At 42.9% G+C, this 20,452-nt stretch overlaps 2 protein-coding genes across 3 annotated transcripts; both read left to right on the top strand.

Annotated features, from left to right (window-relative positions):
- Nucleotides 1–846: 846 nt before the first annotated feature.
- On the top strand, nt 847–10,360 carry samm50l (sorting and assembly machinery component 50 homolog, like). Its single transcript, XM_082511232.1, has 15 exons — nt 847–1,024; nt 1,789–1,902; nt 2,661–2,762; nt 2,857–2,944; nt 3,091–3,197; nt 3,350–3,480; nt 6,229–6,316; nt 6,391–6,519; nt 6,638–6,709; nt 7,196–7,282; nt 7,477–7,547; nt 7,803–7,870; nt 8,409–8,555; nt 8,808–8,949; nt 9,565–10,360. The coding sequence occupies exons 1-15, from the start codon at nt 1,004–1,006 to the stop codon at nt 9,608–9,610; spliced, it is 1,413 nt and encodes a 470-aa protein (XP_082367358.1). The 5' UTR covers nt 847–1,003; the 3' UTR covers nt 9,611–10,360.
- Nucleotides 10,361–12,826: 2,466 nt separating this feature from the next.
- On the top strand, nt 12,827–19,761 carry LOC309692817 (uncharacterized protein). 2 transcript variants are annotated; one of them, XM_082511641.1, is made up of 6 exons: nt 12,827–13,041; nt 15,877–15,984; nt 16,221–16,387; nt 16,510–16,708; nt 16,808–16,898; nt 19,351–19,761. In XM_082511641.1, exons 2-6 carry the CDS (start codon nt 15,982–15,984, stop codon nt 19,551–19,553), a joined length of 663 nt encoding a protein of 220 aa, XP_082367767.1. In that variant the 5' UTR covers nt 12,827–13,041; nt 15,877–15,981; the 3' UTR covers nt 19,554–19,761. The 2 variants fall into 2 exon arrangements, with proteins under 2 accessions (XP_082367767.1, XP_082367768.1); XM_082511642.1 differs by having other exon boundaries at nt 12,837–13,041; nt 16,808–16,843; nt 19,351–19,553.
- The last annotated feature ends 691 nt before the right edge of the window (nt 19,762–20,452 follow it).

Below are 20,452 nucleotides of genomic sequence, written 5' to 3'. Positions count from 1 at the left end.
TTACAGTCCTGTGGTCTCAGCCTCAGATACTCAACTAATCAAAGTGATGTCATGACAAAAATGAATGACCAACAAAACATTTTTTCTCCTTCATTTCTGTCACACAAAGCCGTATGAGACATTTCTCGCGGTTAGTATCATGGTTGCTAGGCAACCTGAACAGCGCGACGAAGGCAAGACCGTCCCATTTCACAAGCCTCTCACTTCCGCACTTCTCGTACGCACCGTACGTAGTACGCGTAGTGCGCGTACTTCAAGCGTGCAGTCTCCTAATTGGGACACAGCCCCTGAATTGAGATACAGCCGCAGTCGCGTCTGCGTGCGTAGTCGTCACGTGACTCGTTGACGTGGCAGACAAGTCCAATGACGTAAAAGTCTTTTATCGGTCCGCTTGACTGTCTTGCACAGACCTCCAGGAGGCAGGTCGGAGCAGAGCAGCGCTGCATTCCATCCAATCACATGAAGAAGCCACAGTGACGCCTTTAAGAACCAGAAATATGTTCGCTTTGATAGTTACAATCATGTAATCATATCTTTTTCTTCTCCTCGAGATTGTTTTTGTTACATTACCGCATGTAACCTGTCAAAATGTCCTAAAATAATGAATACTGAACGGAGTCTTTTGTGGGGATAACAGTGTGCCTTTATTTTCGCGTTACAGTACAAACAATAGCTGATAACTCGTACTGACATTACAGCGACCCCGTAACAACCTGAAACGTTCAAGTTACGTTATTTCATTCAGTTTCAATTATCAGCGAACATATACATGACCACAGCAACTTTTACCGACTGTCAACATTTACCGAATGTGTTATCCTTGATTGAAGCTCTGTACATTACAAGGTGTACACGAACGCAGCACTGAACTCCAGCAACTGTCATGGCGTCTTCCTTGAAGGGGGTTTGGTACTGGAGAAAGTAGCTGCTGTCACTTACCAGTTTCTCCGTATTAAAGCGCAGCTGACGTGGACTGAAGAGTTTTGGGGCGCCGGTAGTTAAAATGGGGACCGTCCATGCCAAGGTAAAGCTTATTTCATCCTAACCTTTAGGTGCATTTTATATCATGACCTCCCTGCCCAGTGAATGCTGCAGGCTACAGAGTCACCAGCATGTGTACTTCACGTACTGTCACACGCAGTTAGAAAATGACCAACAACAATAAAAAGCGACGCGTCAAACTGGTTGATTGCTCTTGTTGATTAAACGGTTACACTTTGCCTTTAGCTCACGTAACGAGGCGAAACGCAGGTTTTTCTCCGCTGGTTTGTCACCACGTTTTCGATAAAACTCCTGGTTATAGTGATTATATTTTAGGGACATTTGCGCCTTCGAGTATTTAAAGGAAAACACTAAAAAATCACACCTGTGTGAAGATTATTTTCCAGTACTTGCCCAGACCAGTATTGTCATTCATTTGTCATGTCCCGCACGTATTTACTGCGTGTCAGGACTCCTGTCTTTGCTAGTACTCCACGTCCAGCGACTTTCACCGGCATCAGACACTCCTTCCTGAAGCTCCACCCACTGACCCTCTTGGCCTTTGTTTTCCAGCTGGTTTTTAAAGGTGTCATACGAAGGGTTTTTTCCAATTTGAGACTTTTTATTTCCTTCTTGTACTGTGACGTAAACCATTTCAAAATACAAAATACAGCATCAGACATGGAAAAATAGCAAATGTAACTTTTTTATGGACACTTTTTCAATTAAATATGTTGCAAAAGTCAAATTTGTTTCAGGTATCCTGTGCTTCCTTGCATTAATGCACTTTATTTGTCCTCGGTGCAGAGTCTGGATCCACTCCCAATGCATGGCCGGGACTTGGATGTCCACCCTGAAGATTTCATGGAGACTCCAGACCAAGGGCAAGACTCCAAACAGGAGATCCTTGAAAACAAAGATGTGAGTAGTTGTCAAAGCAAAACATGCTAGTTGTATGTTTCTATGGTTTATTGTTTTATGTCATGTATGTTCTGCAGCTTTGGATGTTCATATTAAACATGGCCAAGTATCAACTAAAAAGTTAAACTTTTAAGAAAGTGACCGCGATCAGCCAAAAACTCAGGCCTCAGGTTGTCCGTACAGTCACAGTTGGATGTAGCCAGCTCATTTGCTTTGTAGGGTCATTGCTACAAGCGCAGCATGCACGTGGACAGGCAGAACGGCTCGCGAGCTGCCTGTTTGTAGGTTAGGGCTCTGTGAGGAACCACCAAAAATATGAAATGAAACTGTCAAGATGCAAACGAAGTGCAGACCTTAATTCAAGGAGCTGAACAAAATCTTTGCATTGATTGTTAAGAAGCTACAACAGTTTTATTTGTGTGAAATGTCTGGAGATGATTTCCCTGTTTCCAGTCCTAAATGTATATATGCTTGATAGTACGGTGCTGAGCATAGCTGTAACTAAGTGTTGTGCACCACAATAGTGCAAAGAATAATAGTAACTGTTGTGATCCTAACCAAACTCCACTTCATACAAGTGTATGAAGTGTAAACTGAATGTAGGATACAGTAAGATTGCCATAGTTCATAATGCAGTGTGTTGACTCAACCACGAGGTCATGCAATAGGATATGACCATCAGACACATGATTAAAAGTAGCAGTTTTTAAAAGAAAGTAAGTGTTTGGTGACGATGTGACTTTTATCCTTGATCACAGGTGGTTGTCCAGCATGTGAACATCCAGGGTCTGGGGAGAACCAAAGAGGATCTGCTTGGCTATGAGATCTCTGATGTTTTCCATGCCAAAAATCTCATTGATGTATGTCTCATAATTCTGCTTTTCATTAAGCCGTCACGGTCGTCTCAGTGAGTCTATCTGAGATCCGTAAATAACTGCAGAGGTCTTTTTTCAGGTGATGAAAAGAGCTCATGTCGCTAGGCAGAGGCTGCTCCGCCTGGGAATCTTCAAAGACGTCGAGGTTCTGATCGACACATCTGAAGGTAACTGATTTACACCTGCAGCCCAGAACAGAGCTTTGATTTCACCTGCTGTTCTCATGTGAAGCAGGGATGGTCTGTAAAAGTGACTGCATAGTGTGGTAAACACTCAGCTGACAGAAGCATTCTTTGTTCTGATTGGACCTCAGGTACAGACGCTCTGCCCAATGGCCTGGATGTAACTTTTGAGGTGACAGAGGTCAAGAGGCTGACAGGGAGCTACAATACCATGGTTGGCAACAATGAAGGAAGCATGGTGAGAGACGCAACAGCTGGCATGTTATTTAAGCTGCATGTGTTAACAGTGATGAATAACTTGCCCAGTTTGTATTAATAAAGACACTTATCATACCTCAGAGCTGCCTGTTTGACAGTAGTGTGTTTGTGACCCTCTGTAACGTCTCTCAGGTTCTGGGTTTGAAGCTGCCCAACATGTTGGGGCGAGCTGAGAAACTTACCTTCCAGTTCTCCTATGGGACCAAGGAGACGTCCTATGGCCTGTCTTTCTTTAAGCCCCAACCCGGACATTTTGAACGCAAGTATGTGCACAAAATCCCGCCTTTTGTGTTCTTGTTCTTTCACTGTTTTTTTCAGTTGGGCTCTTTTTTTTTGTTTTTTTTCCCCAAGACGGATCCTCTGTTCAGCCTTGTTCAGAAGGTTTTCAGTTTTTTGACAAATGGAGACATTATGTGATTTTTCTCATGTTCTTCCATAACTACAATCAGCTGCGTTCATATACACTTCACTCCGCTGTTAAACAGAGCAGGAATTTTTAGCACAGCTTTTCCAAACATGCTTTTATTTTGGATGCTTTGACTTTACACACAGAGAAAGAATTATTTCACAAGCATCAGAAACTGTCAGGGTTAAGATTATTAGTCCTCCTGATGTTTAGAGGGGAACTGCAGTGGTTTGAATCATATCTATGTAATGGACTCCAATTTGTTCATGCAGATTACACAATATGATTAATTATGGAGTTCCACAGGGTTCAGTGCTAGGACCAATTCTGTTTACATTATACATGCTTCCCTTAGGCAGCATCATTAGAAGACATAGCATACATTTACACTGCTATGCTGATGACACCCAGCTCTATCTGTCCATGAAGCCAGATAACACACACCAATGAGTTAAACTGCAGGAATGTCTTAAAGACATAAAGACCTGGATGGCCGCTAACTTTCTGCTTCTTAATTCAGATCAAACTGAGGTTATTGTACTCGGCCCTGAAAAGCCTAGAAATATGGTATCTAATCAGATTCTTACTCTGGATGGCATTACCTTGGCCTCCAGTAACGCTGTGAGGAACCTTGGAGTCATTTTTGACCAGGACATGTCCTTCAACGCACATATTAAACAAATATGTAAGACTGCGTTCTTCCATTTGCAGCATAATACTCCCACCGCCGTGTTTCACCGTGAGGATGGTATCCATCTGGCTGCATGCCTCTGCATTCTTTCTCCCAACATAAGCAGAATCTCTGTGGCCAAAGAGCTCTAGTTTTATTTCATCTGACCAAAGGCTGTGCTTCCATTGCGCCTAGTCTTTTTCCAGCTTATCTTTAGCAAGCTTCAGTCTGGCTTGGTGGTGTCTCTTCTGCAGAAGTGGAGTTATTGATGGTCTACAGCCTCACAGTCTGTCTTCACTGATGGTACTGTCAGGCCCTTTAAGTTTGTGCAGCTTGCCCATTTGGAAGGGATTGATGCATCTACCACAGGTGTTTAACTGGACTTCACTCAATGACCAGGCAGAGCTTTTGTTTCTCTTTCCTCTTTAATCCTCTTTTCAGCCATAGATGGAAAAACCAGCTGCCTCCCTTTATTTTATAGACACATCAGTTCCACACAGTCTCCCTGCTGGTGACTACTTGTTGAAGGAATTATACTGGTTTCTTTCCCCGCATGTGACAACTTCCTGTCATTCCATAGTTTGTCTTCTTTTCTTTCCCGGACAGAAAAATAGACACAAGATTAGTTCCTGGCTTGCCTACCAAGCTGTCACTGTACTTGTTGCCTCAGGGTTCACCGCCTCCTAAATTCCTGACTTGGCTAAGTCCTTCACTGGTATCTGGGCAGTTGTTCTGGAGTCTGTAGATGCATTCAGCTCAATTGGATTCACTTCAATCCCAAGAAAGGCACCGGGAAAATTTTTACCAAAACCTTCAGTTTCATAGGTGCCTAATATTTTGTCCTGTCTGCGGTATTTGCTGTCACACACTGTTCCTCATAGTCACAGCTTGCTGTGTTTAACATGTGTTGATCATAATTATTGATAGTCCGGTACAGTCAGTGCATTGTTTGGAATTGTGCAACATGTGTGTTATTGTTTTACAGAATAGCATTTTCAAAATGTGATACTAGCAGAAGGTGGCCAGTAGGTGTCACTGTGGCAGTGGGAGTCGGACTGGTTCGAAACCTCATTACACAAATGCTTTGAGCATTTCAAACCTGGATATGTTGTAATTGTTTTGCACCTTTTGTGCAGTTTGAAGGCTGAGGTTAGAGAATCATGCTGATGCAAAACTGTCTGTCCTGTCTGGTTCCCCCATTAAAATCCATTCGTACTGTACAGTGGCTTCTTTAAGATGTGGTGATCTATAAATATACATAAAAGTTTGTACTTATAGTCTGTACCCACCCCTCCATCGAACTACCATATGCTACACAAAGGCTCTCTGTAATATGAAGAAATTGTCCTAGGACTGGCTGGGGAACTCCAGGCCTCGAGGGCTGGTGTCCTGCAGGTCTTAGATGTGTCCTTGATCCAACACAGCTGATTCAAATGGCTAAATGACCTCATCAACATGTCTTCTCCAGAGGCCTGGTGATGAACTAGTCATGTGATTCAGGTGTGTTGACCCAGGGTGAGATCTAAATCCTGCAGGACACCGGCCCTCGAGGCCTGGAGTTTCCACCCTGTCCTAAAAGTTGATGTATGAAAAGTAATTCATGGTCATTTGTTGTACTTGTCAGTCTCTGCGAGGTTATAGACACAATGAGCCTTCAGCGTTACTTATCATAGTGGAACAGCTAATCATGTAGACCTTGCAGTACCAGAGTTTTTCCTTACTGGAGTTCTTTGTTTTTTCCACCATTTCCCCCAAACAGGTTTCAGCCACAGCCAAAGGAAAATCACCTGGAGTTAGTTTAATGAGGAACTCACAAAGCTTTGTGGCATTTTCTGACAGCAGTCGTTCTTCTGATTTGTCATTTAACTTGTTTCTTACGCATTCATCTACCAATAGGCATCTATATGTTGAAATATGTGCCGTTGTCTGTTTCAGCCTCACCCTCAACATGTACAAAGTGACGGGCCAGTTTCCATGGAGCTCCTTGAAAGAGACTGACAGAGGCGTATCTGCAGAACTGAATGTCAGTGGAAACGATGTTAAAAATGATGACAGTTACTGGGAGAGGGAAGGAGTAACATTTGTGTCTCTCTGCAGTTTCCTCTTGGCGTGACCAACCACACGCTGAAGTGGGAGGGTGTATGGAGGGAGCTGGGCTGCCTGGCGCGCAGCGCTTCCTTTGCTGTGCGAGAGGAGAGTGGACACTCACTGAAGTCTGCTCTCTCTGTATGCCACTGAATTATTACGGTTCCTTTCAACATGTGCTTTATTATCATGTCGTGAGAGTTATTGATTATTGATGATTGCACCAGTTCAGCAGGTCTCCTGTTGGTTTTGTTTGCAGCACACTGTGTCAGTTGATTCAAGGAACTCTGCCATCTTTCCCAGCAGAGGTGCCTTACTTCGCATCAACCAGGTAAGTGTGCGCACATAAGTACACTCGTAAACGTCTGTCTGCCACACTTTTGGCTCTTGACATTAGGTTTGAAAAAGTAGCAATCCCCACATTTGCCTCACCTGACCTCTGAGAGATACGTCAGGTACGATGGACAGACAGGCCGTATAGGGAAAAATGGGCGTTTCTTCCAGGTCTAAAGGCGTTGCCACAGTGGGTGTGCCTTAGACCTGAGTACAAGTTTTATGAGAAAATGAGCCTTCGCTGATAAATCACTAGATTCAAGTCTTCCTAAATATAACACCGTGGTCCTTTTTCACTCCAATCTTCCCCCAAAGGATCTTTATACACATGAGCCTGAACTCTGTTCTTGAAGAAAAAAGTAAAGTTTTAGCTTTGAGATTTTTTTTACTACTCTTCCATTGAATGATATTGTTACCAACATCAAAATCATAATGATCAGTAGGTGTGTTGCAGGATTGTAACCGAGTGTGTTTGTATGTGTAGGAGCTGGCTGGATACACTGGAGGAGACGCCAGCTTCTTGAAGGAGGATTTTGAGCTGCAGCTCAACAGACGGCTCTTCTGGGATTCTGTAAGAGTGAAATAAGTCACACATGACCCGTTCAGTATGATTCTGTAATAATATCTGTGTTATGGAGGGTTTCACTTGGTCATTTTATACTTGATTACTCAGGCTGTGTGTATGTCAGCCAACCAGCAGGGGACAAAAGAGTTGGCTGTTAAACTAAATGTGATGTGTATAAGAAACGTTTTATGTCCCCTCAGGTTTTGTCTGCCTCTCTGTGGGGTGGGATGCTGTATCCCATTGGAGGACAGCCGTCCTGCATAGCTGACAGGTATGCCTGATTTCTCCAAGAGCTGATGTCTGACTTTGACTCACCAGCACTGCTACAGTAGATCAGCAAGTAAACTGAGCTTTCTGAGCAGTCAGTTACTCCAAATGAAATATAATAAAGCTGATTTATTGTGAGTTTGGTATGAAGGAGGACAATTATTTTTATAATTTGTCTTTTAGACTTTTGTACTTACCAGTAGAACTGCTTTCCTACGGCTTTCTTTACCCAGTTTAAGTCATTTTGTATTTTGTCCAGGTTTTACCTTGGAGGCCCAACTAGTGTACGAGGATTTGGGATGTACAGCATCGGGCCACAGAGTGAAGGTAAAGTCCATTGTGACATCGATAACAGACATCACCAAGTGTTCTGTCACAAATGTTTGAACACCTGAGAAAGAGCGGTCTGCAAACTGTGAGCTGTTTTTCTGTCACGAGGCTTACGTTAGTTAAATTGTAATGCAGTACGTTTGTGTTACATTGTTTCCAAATGATGTGACAGCCTGAACCAGACGGATACATAGGAATCAGTCCGTTTACCAAAAGGTACAGGTTTGTAACTCTGTGCTGTCTGAATGTGGATGGACTCCCATGCAGCATATTAACAAGCAGTACAAATACAGAGCAGATAGCTCAGTAGGTAGAGTGGTTGCCCCATGATCGGAAGGTCGGGGGTTCGACTCTACTGAACAGCTACCCTGAGGTACCCCTGAGCACCTACACACTGCTCCCCGGGCGCTGCATTGGTGGCTGCCCACTGCTTCACTGGGCGAATCCCTACGGGGACTAACACATACACATTAGAGCTTAGCAGCACAGAAGAACAAAAATAGACAGTTCACTGTGGTTCCTCTGTGTGTTCTAGGTGACTACCTGGGTGGAGAAGCATACTGGGCAGGTGGTCTGCACCTCTACACTCCTCTACCATTCAGACCAGGCAAGGGAGGCTTTGGAGACCTTTTTAGAACACATTTCTTTCTCAACGCAGGAAATCTCTGCAACCTCAGCTATGGTGGGTGAACACTGTCGTCTGTGAGATTCAGCTTTTTCTTTTTGCCTCTGTCTTTGATTCGTTTGCCTGTTTGTGGCTCTTTCACAGTAAGATATAATAAGTTCGTTTCCATCTGGGCTTCGTGACAATTTTATTTACATTTTTTTGAGGAAAGTTTTTTCTCAATCAGCTGTTACTGTTTAACAGAAATGATGCCATGAATCTGTAGTGTGCAAGTTGTGCTGCATCATTGTTCCATGTTATGTTGTGCAGGTGACGGTCCACGAGCACACCTTCAGAAGCTAGCTGAGTGTATTCGCTGGTCGTACGGAGCGGGCATCGTACTGCGGCTTGGAAACATCGCCAGACTGGAACTCAACTACTGTGTGCCCATGGGAGTTCAGAGTGGGGACAGGTGGGGGTCCGGTGCAATATGACTACTGCATTTTACAGGGTTCAGGGTTTTTATAGATGCAACATGGGAAGGGCATGGCTAACTGGTTAGCAGTTATTGAATTTTAAAAGTGTAGGAGGACTGTCCAAAGTCAGGTGATGATGGCGTTATTGTATCAGATGAAAAAAAAGAAAAATGCTGAAACTACCTCAGTGAATGGCACAAACTGGGACTACTTTCTACCTAATGTGGTAACGTAGATGTGCAGTGAGTGCAAAAACAGCCCAGCCTGCTTTCAGTGCCAGTAAGGAGTCTACAACAGCAGTGTGGTAGTGGTGGTCCTGAGGCAGTAATCAATGTTTTTATGAGAGCACAGTGCTGCACAGAAACATTAGATTCAGAGTATTGTACAGAAGAAACACGGCTGTATGTAAACTACAGATAACCTTCCAGCTCGTCCTTAACTCTGCACGTTTTTGGCTCGATATCGATACCTGACATAACTGATTTTACGTCAATAACAGACTAAAAATATAGCGTCGAGCTTCATGGTAGCAGGGTTTCTGGGAAATGTCTCGTTAAGCGTGAGAGCCTGCCTCCGGATTTCCCGACTTGTGTTTCTCGTCTCCTCTGTAGGATATGTGACGGTGTCCAGTTTGGAGCTGGAATTCGTTTCCTGTGACCTCATCTGTCTGCCGCCCCGAGTCCTCCAGTCGCTGATGTGAAAAGGGAAACGTTTTGTCATTGTCACCTGTAACTTGTCGTAGACTGTGTAACACTAGCATGGATCCTGGATAAAAATGTGCCTGACCTTGCCAAACTCTTCTTTTACATGCAACAAAATGATAGTTAGACATTTTACAGAACTCAGCTGATTGGTCAGTCAGACGCAACCTGATATAAAATGTGTTTAGCAGCTCTGTAAAATACCCAACACGGGTGAAAAAGCGTCTCAGCAGTCATTGATCGATGATTCCTCTTCCTGGTTTGTTTGCTTTTCCTTTGTTTGAGGTCAGCAGCACTGGCACCTTGTTTGTGGTAAAATAATCCAACCAAGTTGTTTCCCGTGACAACACAAAATAAAGAATTTCCAGAATGTTTAAAGATGTTCTGGGCATGCAACATGCCATCTGCTTCTCCAGGAGCATCACATGTTAATCATTTAATTTGACAGTTAAACATACACCGCACGCTCTCTCCTGAGTTGGCGTGTTTGCTCGAATTGTACTTGATGGACTGCAGTATAGAAACCAGCACTTTTTTTGATCACAACGGTGGCGCGGGAAGGAAGCGAAGAGGAGCGGCGTTCCCGTGCTCATCTGTCAGACGTGCAGAGGCGGGAACCCTCCCCCGAGCAGCATCCACCAACAGTGCTCTTACCTCTTTTTGATGTTGTTCAAGCTATTCACAAATAAATCACATCTGCTCCCTGCTTTCTTTCCTCTCCCCTGTTTGGTGTCTCAAACACACACTCAGAATGGGATAAAAGTAAAAGAGGCGGGTAATCGCCCTGTTTTATACCTTTTAGTGGGTTTGTTTGAAGCTCTAATAAGAGCTGCAAATTGATACCACGGACGTGTGCCAATATTTATGCATTTGTTTAAATGATTCTCACAGTAAACATTTTCTTCAGTAGCGCTGTCTCTCTTGACGGTTAGGGCTCTGTGGCAGTGGCCTGGTTTTTCATTTCATAACAGCAAATGGTTCTCTGTTAGGTTTGACCTTGACTAGATTGTTTTGGACCACAGCCTTTACATCTGTTAATAAATCTGAATCTTATTTGAGCAGGTAATAACATAGAATAGAATAGAATTCAACTTTGTTGTCATTGCACATGCACAGGTACAGGGCAACGAAATGCAGTTTGCATCCATCCAGAGGTGCTTTAGTGATATAGATATATTACAATATATATTAGCAATAGTATAGATATGTAAGTATATTACAGAAATGGGTCTATTATGGTATGTTATAATGTACACGGTATGAAGTATGTTGTGAATATTCTATAACTAAGTATGTACAGGCTATGAACAGGATATAAATATGAAAAACTATACAGAATATGAAATGAATAACTTTACAGAAATCTGAGATATACAGTTATACAGAAATGGGAACTATGCAAGTTGTAAACAGTTGTAGGATTAAAAATTATCGTATGTACAGAATGATTATTTACACAGAGCTATACAGTAGTGCAGTTAAGATAAGTGAGATATAATTCCTACAGAGGCTATATAAAGTGCTGGTGGTTGTGAGTGGTGGTTCAGTCCATGTTATTATTGTGTGTTTGAGGGTACAGTTGTCCATTGTGGGTGTGTGTATGTTCAGTCCATGAGTTAACGTGGGTCAGATGTCAGGAGGCAGAGTTCAGGAGTCTGACAGCTGTGGGGAAGAAGCTGTTCCGGTACCTGGTGGTCTCCTGTAGCGCCTCCCAGAGGGCAGGAGGGTGAAGAGTCCATGTGATGGGTGACTGGGGTCTTTGATGATTTTCCCAGCCCTTTTCAGACACCGCTTCCTGTAGATGTCTTTTATGGCAGGAAGTGGTGCTCCGGCGATGCGCTGGGCAGTTTTCACGACCCTCTGCAACGCCTTCCGGTCCGAGGCAGAGCAGTTCCCGTACCAGACTGTTATACAGTTGGTCAGGATGCTCTCGATGGTGCAACGATAGAAGTTCACCAGGATGTCTGAGGACAGGTGGTTCTTCCTCAGAGTCCTCAAGAAGAAGAGGCGCTGGTGAGCCTTCTTGACCAGCTTGGAGCAGTTGGTCGTCCAGGTGAGATCCACGGAGATGTGGACTCCCAGGAACTTGAAGCTGCTCACACGCTCCACAGCCGTCCCCTTAATGTGGATGGGTGGATGTGGGTCAGCATTCCTCCTGTAGTCCACGATGAGCTCCTTGGTCTTCTCGGTGTTAAGCAGCAGGTTGTTTGTGTCGCACCACAGCCAGACGATCCACCTCCTCCCTGTAGGCGGCCTCATCGTTGTCCAGGGTGGGGGGGAGACAGGATTTGAAGTGTGCTAGGACCAGCTGCTCTAAGCACTTAGTGATGATGGGGGTGAGTGCTACTGGGCGGTAGTCATTGAGGCAAGATGGGTTGGAGTTTTTGGGTATGGGGACGATGGAGGTGGATTTGAAGCAGGCCGGTACCACAGCGTGGGCCAAGGACAGATTGAATATGTCTGTGAGCACTCCTGCAAGCTCCCCAGAACATGCTCTGAGAACACGCCCGGGGATGCCATCGGGACCTGCAGCCTTGTGGACATTGATCCTGCTCAGCACCGCTCCTACATCGGTGGGGGAGAGAGTCAGAGGTTGGTGGTCTGGCGTCATGTCTGCTTTGGTTGTGGGGTTCCCTCGCTCAAAACGAGCATAAAAGTTGTTGAGCACGTTGAGGAAGGAGACATCAGAGGATGCGGGGGAGGGTTTGGTGGTCCTGTAGTCTGTGATGGTCTGGAGTCCTTGCCACATGCGTCGGGGGTTGGAGTTGGAGAAGTGTTCTTCTACCTTCTTTTTGTAATGGTGTTTGGCTTTTTTGATGCCCTTCTTTAGATTAGCCCTGGCTGTGCTGTAGGCGTGTGCATCTCCTGACCTAAAGGCAGTGTTGCGGGCCTTCAGGAGGAGACGAACATCCCGGTTCATCCAAGGCTTCTGGTTGGGGTACATGGTGATCCGTTTCTGGGTGGTGACACTGTCTGTGGTTTCGGAGATGTAATCCAGTACAGATGAGGCGTACTGGCAGGCACGTGCAGAGGGGGGGGCTAGAGGGGCTTGAGCACCCGCCCCTTTCCTGATGGGTGCCCAAAGTGCCCTTTTGTTGAGGCAACCTTAACATTTTTATTTTTTATTTTTTTTATGTGTGTGTGTGCGGAGTCCTGTCTGTGCCCATCAACAATAATATTTAACTATTAATCACAGTTTTGCTAAATAAAAGGATCTGGCTTGCATCAGTCACATGATCACATTTAACCAATGATCGCCCTCGACGGCAGAACGCGCTGGTTACGAGCCGGGAACGAGCTCACAAAGAGCACGCGCATTTTTTGCGGTCCGGAGCTGCAGGAGAAACACAAGTTAACTCAGAGACACAGACTGATGCGACAAACCCAGTAAGTAGGTGTACAGCGCACACTGTAGTGTGTAGCACACAGGAGTATCAGCTTATTACGTACACGTTGGTAAGCTGTCTTGTTGCAACTGACGAACTGAAACAAACGAGCGTGCTGTGCGTGCAACAGCGCGACAAACATTACCTGTCCTTTTATTAACTGCACAAGCAGTGCTGGTCATAGCTGCTGGCTACCTGTGTAAGGCTGTCATGGGTCTGTAGCTCTGTCACCGTTTTAGGGAACATGTTTAGTTTTAAAGTATTTATAATAATAATAATAATGGATTGGATTTATACAGCGCTTTTCAAGGCACCCAAAGCGCTTTACAATGCCACTATTCATTCACTCTCACATTCACACACTGGTGGAGGCAAGCTACGGCAGTGGCGTGTCTAGAAAAATTTTGTTGGGGGGGCCAGGTAGGGGCACAGATTTGGAGAAGGGTGGCAGATGTAATTGGCAGATAATGTTAAAAACAATTCTACCAACCGTTAACCATAATTCAATAACCCTGTAAACCTAATAACCGTAACCTTATTAGAATGAGATTTTAACCACTACGGTGCAAAGTGTTTAGATACTGTGTTGATTAAGTACAAGAGATACAATCAGTCAGTGTTTATTCAGCATTCAAGGACATCAATATTTGCATAGTATTTTTACTGACATGTAGTGCACATGTGTTTTGGGCAAAAACATTTTTGAATATTAAAATATGAACATTTTTAACATACAATTGGCAAATTAGCCAATTCCAATGCAAAACCAATGCCTGTTAAAAAAAAAAAAAGAAGATAATCTTCTCACAAACTGGTGTTTGATTTTGAAACAGGAAAAAAGTGGAGAAACAACTGAAAAGACTAACATTTGAATAAAACCTGAAAGCAAGTAAATACTTTCTATGCTGCCTTACTTTGGTAATATTGAGAACAACACTGGCTGATGATGAAATGCAGTCAGCTGGCATGGTGACACTGCCAGTATTAACCTGCAGGGCTGGACTGGGACAAAAAATTGGGCATTTTCACTACAGATTGGCCCACCAGGTATTAAAGCCATAAAGCCTTTGAATGAAAACAAATGCTGTTGTGACAGTGATGTACAGTCTTTTTGGTATACGTATGATTTCTATACATTTTACGTCAGATAAAAACTTTCTTCGCAAGATTCAGATAATTATTTAATAAAAGCTAGATATTTTAAATGAGAATAAAAAAGAAAAGTATTTCTTTATGCCCTCCTCTCCCTGTTAAAGCCCTACCTGGCCCCCTGGCAACACTTTGCTAGACCCGCCCCTGCACAGTTACCAGCTGTCAGCTACATAAAAAAAAAGGATCCTGGTGTTATTTGTCTCTCAGAAACAGTTCATAACTTCAACTCATCCATGTCACCTAAAAGGTAAACCTGTTTCTCCATCACCTGTTCAGCTCTGATGGTTCAGTAAGGACATCTCCTGGTTTCATCTTCATGTTTCCCTCTCACCACATATCCAAACCGACATCATGACCAGCAGCTTTACAGCTGTGGCTCCAGCAAACATTCTAACTAAATAAATTCTAACAACAGCTGATCAAGCTTAAACGTGCTGCTGCTGTTTAGCGCGACATCTGCTGGTTTCCTCTTTCTGGCTCAAAGTGGGTGATAAACAAACAAGAGAGACGATCAGCTGATCATTGATCAGTTTCATGATTGAAGTAGCAACAGGAGATAGAGGAGAGATAATGAGAGGAGAAGAGGCAGCTGTGCAGCGTAAAGACAGAATAAATCCAGCTTTGTGTCTTTTTCCATCCTAGCTGAAGTCCGGGACAAACTGCGTCTCTTCTCAGCTCAATACCAAACGCGTAATATTTTCTCTGAATGAGGGACCATTCCATTTTTAAGGAGCTGTTGGCAACTCTACTAACTAACCTTATGAATAAAATAAAGTTCACTATCAGTAACATCATAGCAACCGAACATCTGTATAAACTCGTCATGCTAGCTCACACAGTATGAGGTATTGTAACTGACTGTAAAAAGTCAGCATAATGAAAATAAACTCCACCTAAACTTGGTTTATATCTGACCCAGATAGACTGCAGCTCATAACTTCTTACCTGAAGTTCAGTTCACCTGACACTCGGACTGGTGGCCGCCTCGGGGCTCTCCTCCTGCTTCCCCTTCCCTCGTCCACCTGCTGGCCTCTGTGGAAGCCCTGCCATAGCCACCACCAAACAACGGAGTTATTTTTACACATCGACCTGCATCTTATAACTCATAACTCTTATGTTAAGTGGGGGAACTTGCACAATCGGTGGCTAACTAAATACTTTTTTGCCCCACTGTACACTCACTGGCCAAATTTTTGTTAGATACACCTGTTGAGCTGCTCATTAGGTCAAATACCTAATCAGCCTATCACATAGCAGCAGCTCAGTGCATTTAGGCATGTATACATTAATAAGATGACCTGCTGAAGGTCAAAGGGGATTTAAATGACTTTGAACATGCATTGTTGTTTGTGTCGGACAGGCTTGTCTGAGTATTTCAGAAACTGTACAACCATCTAACCGGTTTATAGAAAATGGTCTGAAATGGAGGAAATCTCCTGTGAGCAGCACTTCTCTGGGAAAAAATCACTTGTTGGTGCCAAAGATCAAAAGCGGAATGAGCAGATTACTTACAGCTGTAAGGAAAGCAACATGAACTCAAATACCCACTTACTTCAACCAAGTTATCAAGAAGAGCACCGCTGAAAGCACAATACGTTGAACCTCGAAGCTGATGGCCTAGTGTCACCTGCTGGATAGAGGTGAAAACACAAAGCAAACAATGTCTCTTTCATCTGTTTCACAGCATGCACGGGAACTGGAAACTCGCCGAAGGGAGGCAGAGGAGAGAGAGCGGAGGAAGCAGAGGGAGGTGCAGCTGGAACTGGAAAGACAGCTGAAAGAGGCTGTGATGGTAAAAAAAAAAAGTTTTCCACTTGACACCAATTATGTACAGAGTCTTTTCTCCTTGACTTTGATCTTTGAGAACTCCAGCAAAATGTTGACTGTCATTATAAAATTCACACCTAGTCTTTAATGATTTGGAAAAATGGTTATGACAGTCCAGGAAAAGGTAATTCAGGAATAGGTCAGTTTATACCGCTCTGTTGGTGCATCTGTTTATGTAGCTGTGTGTGTGTGTGTGCATAGATAAAAGACAGCATGCAGGCTGAGATGCAGGTGAAGGAAAAGGAGGCTGAACAACAGAAGAAGAGGATCAGGGAGCTGGAGCTGACACAGCAGCAGCTGGAAGTTGCCCTTAATATGGAGATCCAGGCTCGGCTGGAGGAGGAGAGGGCCAGACTGGAGCTTGAGCGGTAACAATGGATTTCTAACTCTTATTATGGCCCTTTATTATTTTATTTGTGATGGAGATCTGAGATATCCATGAGAAGTATTAACATTTTCAGTTGCTTCTTCCCTTTTTCCCCTCCTTCAGGTTGCTGCAGGCTGAAGATGAAAAGAGGAAACATTTCCAGCTCCTCCAGGAGCAGCAACGTACAATGCAAAACCTCAGCCCCATACAGGAGCTGTCAGATGGCAGTCCCGATGAGGACACCCCCTCAGCCCTCAACTCTGCCTCTCAGGAGCTCCAGGATCTGCAGGCATCTCGCCAAAGAAGTCACCAGCGTCTGGAGGTGAACAAGTTTGTTTTGACTGGCTTTGTGAGCAGCATCTTATTTAGTGCTCTTCTAAAACAACACTGATGAAGATGCCTGCATGATTTTTGTTTCCAGGAGGTTCAGGAGAGGCTGAGGAATGCCAGTCAACAGGTACGGCACTGGAACATCCAGCTGAACCGACTGATGACCCCCATTACTCCTGCAGGTGCGGTATTCACTTTGCCTCTTTGCAGCACAGACTTCTGGAACAGAGTGTTAGTATAGTTAATAACAGTGTAGACCAGGGGTGTCAAACTCAAATACACAGTGGGCCAAAATTCAAAACTGGATCAAAGTCGCGGGCTAACGTTAATATTTATTGAAATATATTTATTCCTCCAGATATAAGAATGAATCTTTTCTTATGGACTCAAACACATTTTGCTGAAAAACTGAATATGGAACAAGCAAAGCTTAATACTAAACAATATATATATTAGCTGTATAATACCAGTAGGCCAGCTCTAATAGTAATTTGGTATGGCTTCGCGGGCCAAATGCAATTAGGCTGCGGGCCAAATTTGGCCAGAGTTTGACACCTATGGTGTAGACCATATAATCTGTCAGATAATTGCATTAAAATGCTACAAAAGGCACCTACCCCCAAACATGTCAAGAGATTCATTCAGTGACTTGAATGAAAGAATCTGACTCACCTCAAGTTAATTAAAATTAAAAATAAATCTTATTATGATTTAAACACGGAAATCTTAAAACGAAAAATAAGCGCATGCACAGTTGTTACAGGCTGCAAACATGTTTTATACTGCTTTGAAGTCTGGGACAGCATCATAAGAGGCATAACTGATCTCACCATAGTCCCATGAAGACTCAAGATGAGTGTTTTCACGAATGCCATCTTGGTGTTTTGAAATCAGGCATGATGAATGAAGGGAAGAACTGTCTGTTAAGGTTCTCAGTCGTTCAGGTCATCGTAGTCTAAGGAGCTTGGAAAGAAAAGCATCTGGACTTCTTTAAGTTTCTTGAAGAGCATTTCACCTCTCATTCAAGAAGCTTCTTCAGTTCTCTGAAGAAATTCTGAACTGAAGAAGCTTCTCAGATGAGAAGTGAAACATCTTCAAGAAACTTAAAGAAGTCCAGATGCTTTTCTTTCCAAGCTCCTTAGACTGTAGTTAAACTTCACACACTGGACTTGTCAGTCACACATCCTTCGCCAGTAGGCATTCCCAGAATGATCTTTCCCCTTCTGACGCTTAGAATGACCAAATATGTGCAAAATGGACAATTCCACATGCCACCATGTCAGTCTTTTATTAAATATGACATGAAACAAATGACTGAGCCATTAAATTTGTCACAAAGGTGTTCACCTAATTCCAGGCAAATGGAATAGACTTCTATGGGACCATAAGTCTTTTTGCACTTTGACATTTGTTTTACTTTTCAGATCTGTAACCTATAACTTTTATACTGTATGTGTTTTGATCATAGGAGTCTACTTACTTACTTTTAGCACGTTTAGCAGATGATGTTGGCTTCTTTTTTCAGTACTGGAGCTTCCTGCTCATTGAAGACTTTTCTAAAAGGAAATGCTTAATCCAAAATGGCGTTTTAAGGGCTTGGATTAATGTCAATTTCAGCAAATATTCTTTCTTATGTTAAAAGAACATGGATCTCTGTCAGTGATAACTTCTGACTTTATAACTCAAATTTTAAGAGAGAGCTTCACTGCTAAGCTCTCATCTGTGTGGGTGTCACGGTTCGCTTGAGGACTCACACGCAGGACTCAGAGGCACAGTCAGTATTTATTACAGTTCCACCAGGTGTATATACAAACAGTGCAGGGGATAGTGCTATATACAAAGCGGTGACAGGGAAAAGGCTCTGGGGAAATCCAGGTAGGGAAAAGACACTTGCTCCTCTTCTGACTCTCTCTCCAAACACCGCTCGGGGGATGCAGAGTCGGGTCCAGGGGATCTATGTAGAGAAGGAAACACACGTTAGAGGTTTTGCACAGGGAAGCAAAAGAGAACTTGCTCAGAGCCGGGCTGCACTGACGCCAGTCACACACAACGATCCAGTGATGAGTAGAAGCCACTCCCTGGCTTAAATGCTGGCTGCACTGATGAGGCCCAGGTGTTTCCTCCTCAGAGGGGCGTGGGCCGAGGGCGTGAACCCACCATGAGTTCCGCCCTGGCGAGAGAGAGAGAGAGAACACTACTAGTCAGCGGCCTGCTGATCCCCTGGCCGTGACAGTGGGGTTCAAATCCCTTATTCAGATTAAGATTTTATGTGACATTACATTGGCAAAAATTAAATTTACTTGAATAATGTGAGTATTGGAGTAAGTACTTGAGTAGTTTTTGAATAACTTTAATTTTGTAATGTGCATATTTTATGAATAATGATGTTTCAATACTTTAATCTACTGAATAAGTAAGAATTAGACTTAATAATCTTTTTACTTTAAAAAGGGAAATTGTGTACAATCTTTTATTCTCCAGAATGCACATAATAAAAATGTTTTGGGGAATGTATATGCTTTTTAAAAACCAATTGCTTCTTACTTGATGCATGCTATAACTTTCAGCAAAACTGAACTAAAATTTGTTAACAAGCTTACCAAATAAGAAATGTTTTGTGAATTTTCTTTGCAGAGCGACTGGAAAGCCGGCTGTTATCAAAGCCCACGTGCCCTAAAAAGGAGGGCGCGCTGGCCAGTAATGAGTTCATCACTAAGTTTAAGATAAGAGTTGATCAGAATAGAGGCGATGATGAAAGTCTGGAGCATCAGTTGGAGGCTGCCAACCTGTCTGATGAATCGTTCGAGGCCCAGACAGAAGTCAACGGACAAATATGATCACAGACATTTTAAAAACGCCAGTTGAGAGTTAAGGGGGAAAAATATTGTAATAAGTATATATTTGAATTGCACACTAAGATATAAAGTGATGGCAGCGAGCACAGTGTTGCAGGATTTAATTAAAAACACATCTGACTAAGACCAACTGAAATTTAGAGTTGTGTATAATAAAGTTTATTCATGATTAATAAAACAAATCTGTAATAATTTTCTTTCTCTTTTGTCCAGCTGAATCTCGCTACAGCTTAAATAAAAGAAAAGAATGTGTTTTGAATATATTAAACTATTCTCTCTTTTTCTTTCTTTCTTTTTTTCTTGGTGGGTTTTCTTTTGCAATCAAACGCAACATTATACAATTATATAGTATAGTAAGAAATATCCTTTAACTTAATTTAGTATTTGTTTTTTCATTTTTGTTTTTATTGTTTCCCCTTCAGTTTTGTGCTTATAACATGTTCTAATCTGACATATTATGCAGTAAATTATTTTTGCAATAACTTAACAGGCCATTGTGGGAGCCAACATTCACTTATCAAAGACATATTTGTATATTCTGTGGACTGCTTTATGGTTGTGTCATTTAGAAACATAAGCCACAACAGACTTCCACTGGAGAGTACTTAAAAATGTATTTTTATGTAAAGATCTTTTAATAACTACTATATTAAGAGAGAACCTATTGTTACATGGATTAATTGTACAAACTGTAGAGAAATAAGTTTAAGCGTGCAATTTTTTATTCATTTTTAACTGTATTAATGTTTTTATGTTAATACAGCCGCCTCATATCTGTTTCCTCAGTGTTTTTTAAACCATGTACTCCATCTATGAGTAAGAACATGAATAAATTCCTTTCCAAATTTGTAGTTCTTTTTTCCAACACACAGATGCAGGTA

This window comes from Aulonocara stuartgranti (assembly GCF_965226115.1).
Source record: "Aulonocara stuartgranti genome assembly, chromosome: 17".
NCBI lineage: Eukaryota > Metazoa > Chordata > Actinopteri > Cichliformes > Cichlidae > Aulonocara > Aulonocara stuartgranti.
Note: the sequence above shows the minus strand (reverse complement) of the source record. Positions and strands in the feature narration are given on the sequence as shown.

Coding starts and splice junctions, on each gene's coding strand:
- samm50l (XM_082511232.1), top strand. CDS start 1,004: ATGGGGACCGTCCATGCCAAG. Junction 3,481..6,228: donor CCCGGACATTTTGAACGCAA/GTATGTGCACAA, acceptor TGTCTGTTTCAG/CCTCACCCTCAACATGTACA. Junction 7,548..7,802: donor CCGTCCTGCATAGCTGACAG/GTATGCCTGATT, acceptor TATTTTGTCCAG/GTTTTACCTTGGAGGCCCAA.
- LOC309692817 (XM_082511641.1), top strand. Junction 16,709..16,807: donor GAAGTCACCAGCGTCTGGAG/GTGAACAAGTTT, acceptor TTTTGTTTCCAG/GAGGTTCAGGAGAGGCTGAG. Junction 16,899..19,350: donor GACCCCCATTACTCCTGCAG/GTGCGGTATTCA, acceptor TTTTCTTTGCAG/AGCGACTGGAAAGCCGGCTG.